This window comes from Metopolophium dirhodum, chromosome 6, assembly GCF_019925205.1.
Source record: "Metopolophium dirhodum isolate CAU chromosome 6, ASM1992520v1, whole genome shotgun sequence".
Classification (NCBI taxonomy): Eukaryota; Metazoa; Arthropoda; class Insecta; order Hemiptera; family Aphididae; genus Metopolophium; species Metopolophium dirhodum.
This window is the reverse complement of record NC_083565.1, coordinates 20,176,424-20,187,968: the sequence shown is the minus strand read 5'-3', so window position 1 is coordinate 20,187,968 and position 11,545 is coordinate 20,176,424. Positions and strand designations below refer to the sequence as shown.

Here is an 11,545-nt window from a genome sequence, read left to right as displayed (position 1 = left end):
AAGTTTATTTATTTTGTCGTCAATTTTATTTAATATCATGTCAAAATATAGATTTAGTCGCAAACAGTATTTGATATTTGGGAGGGCTGAATATTTTGATGTAGAGATGACATTTTTTTCGTATATTTCAATGTGGTGTAAAATCTTCAGTTTTTTTTTTGGGGAGGCTAATCAGTGGTTAGAGGGCTTATAATTAAATTAAAATAATAACTTTTGACTTTTTCTTATTATTATGGATATTAACTTAACCGGATCGAGTTAAAAAAAAAATTAAAAAATATGGCGGGCAGGTAGGTCGTCGTGGATACTATATTATATTTTATTGTCATGATGTGCTTGTGCAACGCAAAACCCACAGGACGCGTGTCCAACGATGCAACTTTCATTGGCCGGCGTCGCATTCTCAAAGGGCGACGGGAACTCGGTCGCCCGGAATTGTACCTATCTGTATAATATTAAAATATTATATTGTTATTGTTGTGTTGTGCACGCGAACGTCCGGCGCGCGGCTGTTAACGAATCACGATAATGCGCGGCCGAATGCGACGCGGTGTGAACGCCGCCTGTACGTCGGTCACGTAGGCCAAGTGCCCGATGCCGCCGCCGCCGCCTATATATAAGACCGGGTCCTGTGCTGTACTCGGTCCTTTACACTGCAAACTACGACCGCGACCGATACGCACTCGTCCGACACACCGTCTACGTTTATATACACATAACCAGGTTACTGCACCACGCCGCGGTCCACCGCGCTTTTCGAACACCGTTCTTGAGACGCTTTTCCGACGACGATTTCGTTCTCTCGTTTCTGCGTCGACAAGTTTGTCGTCTGTCGACCGTTTTAAAGAGTATATTAACACGACGACCACGACCACGACAATGTGCGGAACGGCCAGCCACAAGTCGGAACACGGACACGGTCATCCGCACCACTTGTTCAGAGTGCCGACGGCCCACGTAGCCGCGTACGAGTATTTGGTCAAAGAGAACAAGACGAGCGACCCGAAGAAACCCGGCGACACCCTGACCGCCTTCAGCAGAAGCACCTTCGACAAGTGCTCGTCGTTCTTCGGAGAGTTAAAGAATTCGCCGGCTTACAAGTGAGCATATTATATAATACCTACTAATGTAATATAAATTATAATAATATGGCGAAAACCTATTTACGATGTCTTTAAGTAGGTAGTATAGAAATTAGAAACCCTGAAATAATATATGTCTGTCCGTCTGTCTCTCAATTCGATATAGGGATACTGGGACAGGTACGCGGACACGATATAGGTATTCAAAATATAATATAATATTATGTGTGGTTTATAACGATTAAAAATATTTGGAAAAAGGTTCTGCATTCAAGACGCGAATAATAATATTATGTGGGTGTTTGCGTATTACGTGTTTGAAAATTATTAAAAAAATTATTTAACATAATATTATGTTTAATGATGGAACGGTGGCCCTGCACCGCCGTGCCGGTATTCCGTGAAAAACCGTGAAAATGTGTACATTATCACTCGTGGAGTGTGCAGAAAAATATTATATATCTTCCTAGTTTTACTGTATAGCTTTTGAGATATGATGTACCTACTAATATTTCAGTATTCCACCGATGTTGCGCCCCCCCCCCCCCTCTTGTCTATGACTCGAAAGACTTAGCGGCGATGTATATGGTGGTCGATAACCGTGCGCGAACCTATTCTGACTTCTGTCCGTGTCCGAATTAACCATTATGATTCCTGTAGGTACTTATTTTATTGACGGCCTCTTTGAGGTTCTCGGAAAATCGCAATTAACAATAAAATTATTCATCGTATACCTATCGACGATCCATTAAAATCATATTATTATCCACTCGCGGGCTGTTCAAACTTGTTTAGCCTGTTTAACTAGCGTACGTTGAGACGCAACATAATTATTTTGTTTGCTAATATGTGTAATAATTTAATGATGTGCGTGCTTATATAGACATTGTCTGCCGTGCGTGAATCGATTTATTTATATGTTGTACAGTGGTACTTTCGTATGATACATTTTTCGCGTGTATGCGGCGGTCTAGACGGTTGTCAGAATATTCTGGACGTTGCGATTCTTCGTGATAAAAATGTGAAATACACTAACGTCGTTCAGAAACGAGATGTGATATAGAAAGTTGTATCCAACCGAGCACAGGCCAATGTGTGGAGTATAACAATAAGCATGTGGTTGCAAACATATTATTATATCTGAAAGGAAATTAGGGACACGTCATGGACACAACCTATAGACCCTTACATTATAATAAATTGTGTACTTTTCGGGATCTCAAAAGTATTATAGCTAGTGCTGTATTTCTGAACAGCGTTGAGCGTATTATATTTCGTATCATAATATATTGTATTACACCTTTGTTTCCATTGTATAGGTACTCCGTGCGCCTATATTATTGTGCGCAACATCAATTTCGTACACACATATTTATCAAAGAAAAATGTCTGAACAAGAATTTAATTAACATATTTTTGAGTCGTATTCTGTCAGCCGAGATATTTAGACAAATTCGTAACCAAATAGCTATTATAATGACGTAGGTTGGTAGGTAGCTTCCGCACGAACCATTTCATAATAATAATTCGCTGCACAATAAACGACATTGAAAATCGTCACATTTATAACACACTCAAATATGTTTTTATTTATTTGAAGGAATTTAGAACAAAATCTGTTGATACTTGACTCTTTCAAAACAACGCGATAGCTCGTACTTTACAATGGTAATTGATGTGGCCATATAGGTAGGTAGTATTCAAACATTTGTCCTTTAAAAGTAAGACCTAAAAATATTTGACAACGGCGAAGTGTAATAGTTTACTAATGTCTAATATTGCAATTGATGATTTTTAAAATTACTCGTTAGTCATTGATATACAAACTTCAAATACGTAATAAATACTATTTTGAAACGATATGGTTTAATTTCTTTAAACTAATTTTGCCTTGAACTGCCTTGACTTAAAATTAGACTGAATGATTCAATAATATTATTGTTAATAAATCCTCTAAACAAAAATAATTGCGTTAATCATATTCGTCATACCTAAACATATTGCTTAGTGCTTATATTCAAAGTTTTAACTGGCAATTGGCAACAGGCAATAACAGTCGATCAAAACATCCAATGCTTATAATGGATGGACTTCGAGGTCACATGCGCCAAAAATATTGACAGGGTGGGTGGAGAAAAGGTAAAATCCTAAGTGACAAATTGTTTTGTCTAACTTAACAGTTTAAATTTGTAAAATTTGTTCCAAAAAGCTATGAGTGTCAAATAACAAAATTTTAAGTCTGACCGAAAAATATTTTAGCTATAAATTATAAATTGTAAAAGTAAATTATTTATTTATTTATGTTACACAACAAAAAAATATTTCTAAATTAAAAAGCAATAATTATTTTATAATTACTACAATGAGTTCGAAATTAGTGTAGATAATAATAGCAGCGTTTAAATGTTCTTAATGCTTATGTCATCAAAAGACACTTTCCGTATTTTATTCTTAATAAACATTATACTTTAAAATACTATATAATATATACCTTACTAATTTTATTTTATCAATATTTTTTTTTTTTTATTTTCTCTTGCCTATTTCCAAACAGTGTTATAATAATAAAGTACGAAATAACTATTAAATTTGTCATACACCTCATTATTTATTTGATTTGAAGAATATTTATTTTTAAAATGTATTTGTGGACCGTGGTACTTTTGAAAGCATTACCGCGAGAGTGCATGCGACGCAAAATTAACCAAGCTTCAAAGTGAAACTTTTATTAATAATACTCATAGCTAAATGCCAATTAAAACAAAAATATAAAACATCTGCCGAGTTGGTTTCTACGAGCCAAATTGTCGACATTTTTCGAAATTATTTAAAAATATAGCATATACGGTTTCTTTAAAGTTCAATATTCGTATCGATAATAAAGAAAATTGGTTAAATTGCTAATGTGTGCGTGCAAGGAAAAAAAATATTATATAGCTATAATACAGCTGGTACATAGGTACTAGGTAGTAATGGAAATACATACCATTTAATCCATCTATATCCATAATATTATAATCATAAGGAAATAAAGAATATTATGCATATTAAATAATATGCATAAAAATAAAACGGGAAGTAATAAACGTAAACAGAATAAACTAAAGAATGAATCCGCTTCGTTCGTAAAATATTTCTGGGATATTTTTACGTTAAACCAGTTCAACAAGACGTAATAAAATTACACATTTCCTCACAGCTGGTGATGGGCAAACGGACGCACATATTATAATACAATGACGTGCGAAAAAAAAATCAAATAAAAATACACAATAATAATATTATGTATAATTATTATATCACTGCAAATAATACCAATTTATACCAATTATTGGCGTTACAATTACCTAGTGTTGTGTAGGTACCTACCGCATATTAATCGCCGTTTATATCACCGAATTACGCGTGTCGAATATTAGCTGTACTGTAGTTATTATTATTATTTCATTAATTATAATATTACGATTGTTTTTCATCTCTCAGGGTATTGTTCTTCACGCAACCGGCGCACGTGATAATGGCGTTGGCCGTCATTCTGGTGGCCGCGTCCATGTTGCCCGGCGACATGAAGAAAGCGTCGAACGCCAACGGTGAAAGCGCCAAGCCCAGGACTTTCGTCAACTTCGTCTATCTGGCCGCTTTCTGCACGCACGTGGGCGCCCAGTTCTGGATGACATTCATTTCCGGTGAGTAGAACAAGTCGCAGGCCCCCCCCCCCAAGACGGCCTCCCCCCCACACATGAGGACGAAAACGAAAACAGAATACAATTACCTAACGAAAAAAAATTTTAACCGTCGACGATAAATAAACAGTAGTAATAATATAAAGCTGGCACGTGTGAGCACGCGTTTGTCATATTACGAACATATCGTAATCATAATAATAAATAATAATTAACAATAATGGGTAAATATTATAATATTATAATATAGGTGGTCACGTGCGACTATCGTGGCTCGTGCGTGAAAAAAAAGTCCAGCGATTGTGATTTGATTTTCTAACACTATCGTTTCCCCCCGCCCGAATATCAATAATATGTACTTATATAGATAATAGTTATCATTATAATATTATGTTCTTATGATGTTGTACCGACGAAATGGTAATTCCAAAACCGCACTTCCGCATTCACTGGCTCAATGCGTGGACGAGCTGATGTAGGTAATTTTTAACAATTTATACCTGTTCGAATTTATTGTCACGCATCAAACGCTTATATACCTATATGATGTTATATACGTAATATTATATAATATGTATAATGATTAAGACGGAACTATATATTATGCGCTCGACCCGTATCGTTGACTGTCGGCAATGCAATTTTCTGTAGACACGTGTAAACCGTATGCGTTTACAACTCTAAAAAAGTATATAATATTCAACTATAGCAATTCACGCTCATCGTTAAAATATTATAATATTATATAGTGTGTAATGTATTAAGGTTGTGAATTTTTTTATTTTTCCGTTCCCCTTTGAGTCGTATACCTACTATAGGAGAGTGCACTGCGTGATGATATATATATTATGTGATATTTATAATATCTTGACTAAAGTGTATGGTTAGGTGCTTATATGTGAACTAAGTCTTATAAACATAGTCAGCTGTATACACTTACAGAGCAAACTCTCGAAAATTATGTTTGATATTTTGAGTCTTAAAAATAACTATGTGCTTACGCGTGCAATAGTATACTATATAGGTATACCTACGAGATGACTTATAGGACGGCGATTCGCTTTTTGGGCATGCAAAGCATTAGTTATATACGATGACTATTTTCCCCTTGTTTACGAGGTTTTTGGCAGATAATACGAGCAACGAGACGAGAAGTCATTATAAATTTAGCCGCTTAATTTATTGGCACCAGAATCGGTACCTATATAGTCGTGGTGCTCGTTTTTCGGTTTTCGACTTATGTGAAAGTGTGAAACGTGATGATCAACACGGGAACCCTGAGCCATTGCTTCAGAAAACAAACATTTGACACATTTTGAAACCTTATACTATCATCATAACCCCTATAATCTACATGGGATACGTATACAACTGGTACAAGCATATTATATAGAAATATCTAGTATTTATGTATGGATTATGGAATATATTTCGATAAACCCATCACCCATTGCTTAATTTATTATATCAACGAGGTACCTATGCTTATTTTATCTCCATAGACTTGAGATACTTGGGCCCGGTGATTAATATCGGCCAAGTCCCATACGTTTTATTGTTGTAGAATAAATTTATAAAGTGAGACATTTCATCCCATCCTAAATAATATGACGTATACTAAATGTAAAAATGAATTTACGGCAATCATATATTAATATACTATTATTGAATATAAAATATTTGTGTGTTTTGTCCTTTATAATAATGCATTTATAAAATAATTATTTCTAACTATTGAAGTCTAAATAGAACAAAGTTAAAGCTTGAAATGGCCTTCCTCTATCCACGGAATACCTAACCTACATATACCTGCTCTATATACTTAACAAAGCACTCAGTATTATTTATTTATTTGTTTGTTTTCATTTCATCAGGGTTGAGCTTGTACTTCAACTTGGCCAGACACGCTTTCGGTGACGTCCAAAAGATTCTGTTTCCTAAATACTTTTCGCTAAACAGTCTGCTAAGCGCCATCACACTCATCCAATTCGGCAAGATGCACGTCGCTGCCAACGTGTGGGACGTACACACGTATTTACAGGTATACACAATTTACAAATATAATAATAGCAATTTAGAATAATAACATATTAGTACTGAAAACGCATTCGTATAATATATTGGTATATCACTCCCAGACACTGATGTATACATATATAATTAATTCATTCATTTTATAAAAATAAAACATTTGAAATACATAATATTTTTTAGCCCCCCCCCCAGAAAAATTTTGAAAATCCGCCACTGTATACCTATACAGTAAACGCGAATGTAGCGAACCGTTTTTAGGCATACTGTGGTTACGTCCAAATCGTTTGTCATTAAGTCATTAATCTCAAAGTCTCAACACTGCACCTATTCGTTTAAATACCACAAATATCGTGCTCCTGATACATCTGCAGGACTTTCCGTGTACACGCACTTAATACGTAGGTAGGTCCTGGGTACCATACGTCATTATAATATTGTATAACATGACTGGTCGTAAAAAACAGAAAAATATCTACTCTATACATAGGTAGTATAATATATGCATATATATATATATATATCGGTAACCAGATTGTTATAGATTATGTTCTGGACAAATCCTCGCCAGGTTCTAGATCTACACGTACGCGTTTTCGAACGACGGCAAAATATATTATACGGTATTTATTTAGGTGTGGGCTCGACAACAACATAGTACACAATAGTATATATTATTATAGCATACAATATCATCAAATAATAATAAATTCGGTATGCGTGCTTACGGCTCCCGGTCGGGCAGGGTGTTGAACGCGACGAGGACACATCGTTGACAGTGATATATTGTAATGACGTGTATTGTTGACTGTTGTGAAAGTGGATTTTTCTCAAGGCGCGACATCTTTATCTCTGATCTCTGTAAGGGGATATAGGCACCTAATACCAATAATAATCGTAGGTATACAATTTTATTTTGTACTCGGCAAGTCGGGAACCATATTATTATCTTTGTTTATCCGACGCATAAATATATACCTATTATAATATATTAGTACACTGCGTTACTCTTGAACGAGTAATATAACCCGTTACAAGAATAATAAATTATCGCTATATGTGTTCACGTTTGACTGTCAAGTCGGTTTTGTCAACTTGTTAGGTATTATAGTTGAATAATACCTCAATAAACCTTTTAGACGCAGTTTCAATGCATCTTTAATACCACATCATATGAAATTTTATACTTAACATATGCGTGCGCATGTATATGATTTACTCGGGACAAACATAACTTGACAGCCGCAGTCATATTCATATACAAGTTATATTCATATCCATGTTGTAACTCGCAGGGCGGGCGTAGGCGTTTACGTTCAGACTGAATTCGAAAGCAGTTTTTCAGAAATACGATCGTACCGATATCGTAATATCTAGGGAACGCGTAAAAAGGGCAAGATGTAATAAATAAATAAATATAGTAGGTATACGTACAGTCGAGGCGGCCTCATAAAAGAAAAATTTATAAAATAAAATGCCATATTTCCTTTCGACTTTCAAATATAATAACAGCCCCCGAGTAAATATTCATGTGTTGCAATAACAATAAACGCCGTACAGCTTTTATAAACTAATAACAAGTGCCTCATTATACAATTTAATATTTTAAGTAAAAGAAAAGAAGGGGACCAAATAATCTCGTGGCATAAAACAATAACGGAGTGGTTGGTTTTTGTGATAAAAAAAAAAATTAAACATTGGCATGTGGAATGGAACAGAACGACGCCGTCTGATGCGAGATGGTGCATTAAAATTAATTTGATATGATAATGTAGGAGAATAACGATTTTTCCATCAAGTATCTTTTTAACTTCGTGACAACGGTATCGGCTAAAGCAATTAATCGTCAATGTGCCCACAAGGGTGAGTAATCATGGGGGGGGGGATCAATTTTAAGCACACATAGCTAGCAAACCTCAAAACTGTACGTTGAACTCTTTCAAATTAAATATATCAACGTATTACCTACCTATAATACAATCGATAATAGCTGTACTATTATAATATACATAATTATATCAAATAGGACATTTAAAAAAAGGACGTCCTTTAAGGAACCGGGGCCCATATAATAAATAGTGGTAAAGGACAAACCATGACGAGACGGTCTCGAGAAACCATTTAGTTTATACCTAACTATTTATAAGGCGATTAACAATCATATTATAACCTCAGAGTTCAGGCACGTTGTAGGTAGATAGGTACTTATGATATAATATGGTACATATAACTGCAAAAATAATAATATAATTAACTATGACAAAAATAATAGCGTTTTTCGCGTATATTTGTGTCCGGACAGTTGTTCGTGTTGAGCTTGTGCTTCCTGCTGGAACTGATGATCCGGCTGTACGTGGTGCCGCCACTGTTGCGACTCATCACCGTCAAGACGGCAATCGAGAAGTCTGCGGGCGTCGGCAACGAAGTGGGCCACTACGACCTGGGCCCGCTGGTCGACTGCCCGCACTACATGGCCATCCACAAGGCTTTCCGGCAGGTGCATCTGTTCGTGGGCATCGGTAACGTGGTCACCATGATGTGCACTGCCTTCCACTTGGCGTACATCGCGGCCTAAATGCCTTCACCGCCGCCGCCGCAGCCGCAGCCGCAGCAGCAGCAGCAGAACGACCGGAAGTCTTCCCCCCCCCACAAAAAACCCACTCGCCGCGCATTATTATTAATATTATTTATATGATATAATATATATATATTAACAATAGTAAAATGTGTGTTACAGTGACGGCGCCAAATGTCCGTTGTGCGTCGCCCGATAACGTATAGTGTCATCACGACACACTATATCATTGATTAATTAATATACTTGATCAATGACACCATAGTATCGTTTGCAGCGCCGCCACTGTAACGCATATATAATAATAGTATATAATTATATTTTATACTATAATACTACAAATTATGCCTACTAGCAATATTACTACCACTGCTACTACTACTACTACTTCTAGTTACTACTACTATAACTACTACTATATATATATATATATATTATATCTATTGCACGCGTTGCCGTGCGCTCATATAACATACATTATGTTTTCAATAATTGCTATATATACCTACCTTTATATACACGGGGTCATCCATAACTTAACTGGCTTTTCGTTTTTTTTTTTCCACCGCCGTTCCGTATATCCCTCTATATAGTACAGTAGAAAAGTGGTTATTTTGCTTTACGCGAACGACAGCGAAAATAAATACATTTTACAACAATTTAATGCATATTATAAATAGGTGACGATGATAATATATTAATATATATATTATACTATTATTATTATCATTATTATTATTATTATTATTATATTCACGCGTTCACAAGCGTCACATGATATGATAATATATACCCATTTCAGTATAACGTAATGCACCAAAATAATGCGATAAGTATATTATAAATTTAATTAAATAATGTCGCCGGCAACTAATCAACCAAAGTATGCGTGCACATAGGCGTAAATATGGAATAAAAATCTTGAGGGGAGGAGCCTCCTAGAAATATCAATTAACTCGTATTAAATACTTTCGAGGATATAAGTTGGGAAAGGTTTGGGGGCTTCAGAAATTTTTCGGGGGGTCCCTCCCCCATTTACACGTCCACGTTTAGCGAGGGCGCGTGTTACCATGATGGCGCGGTGCCCGGCAAAAGAGAAAAATAAATCGCGGGCGGCTCGCCGTTTTCACATGTTTTTCTTTTCAATAGACACGCCAATTGTTATATAAATAATAAACGTACACCTATTATTATTTATATAATTTTCTCTCTCGGCCTTTGCAAATTTTCGTACACAATAATATACTACTATACTATATACAGGCACACGCCACGCCGGACTTGCGACTCGTATATTAATATAGCACAACACTGGACGACGCACAAATGATAATAACAACAATAAAAATAATAATAATAATAATAATAATAATACGCACAGGTCGGATATTTTCAAAACTCATTATATCGTTCAAACACGTATGCTGCGTAGTGGCCCGCGGCGGGCCAAAAACGAATTGAATTCACAACAACATTATAATATTATAATATTTAATAATAACATCATAAAATATTTAATACGCACTGCACCGTGCACGCAACGTATAACAATAATATTATAATATGATATTATTAATCGTGTACGCAGTCGTATTTATCGAACGGTTCCTTTTTTATACCGCGTTCGTTCGCATATATAGGTATATATAATAATATGTTTTAGTAATAAATAATCTGAGTGCGCGAAACTCGTCAAGAAAGACTGCAGTGTAATTTTTTTTTAAAACGTAATCTCTATTTTATTATTATCCACGCGTCTTGTGAGCAGATCGAGATATTAACTTTTATAAGTGATTTTTTTTTTTATAACATATTTTATTTTTTCTTAGTTCCTATATTTATTGTTGCAAACGTCTATATAGTTGTACGTAATATATATATATATATATTGTAACACAATAAAATAAATATATTGTTATTTATTACAATATTCCTTTGGTGAACATATATTTTTCCAACTATAGGTATACCTCAATACCTATACCTGTAGAGAGACTACATCCTGCAGATGCGAGATACTATATAATTATATGTATTATTCATTTATTATTATATTATTATACTGTATTATTTACGATGGGAAGAAAAGAATAAGAATACGTGTTTGTTGTTTTTATATTTAATCGTGCAGTAATGTACCTACCAGTAGGTATAATAATTATACTGCAAGAAAA

The 11,545-nt window shown here is 35.1% G+C and overlaps 1 protein-coding gene across 1 annotated transcript; it reads left to right on the top strand.

The window, feature by feature from the left end:
- Window positions 1-627: 627 nt before the first annotated feature.
- On the top strand, window positions 628-11,301 carry LOC132946421 (transmembrane protein 205). Its single transcript, XM_061016416.1, has 4 exons — window positions 628-1,100; window positions 4,566-4,768; window positions 6,640-6,806; window positions 9,099-11,301. Exons 1-4 carry the CDS (start codon window positions 880-882, stop codon window positions 9,369-9,371), a joined length of 864 nt encoding a protein of 287 aa, XP_060872399.1. The 5' UTR covers window positions 628-879; the 3' UTR covers window positions 9,372-11,301.
- Window positions 11,302-11,545: the final 244 nt, after the last annotated feature.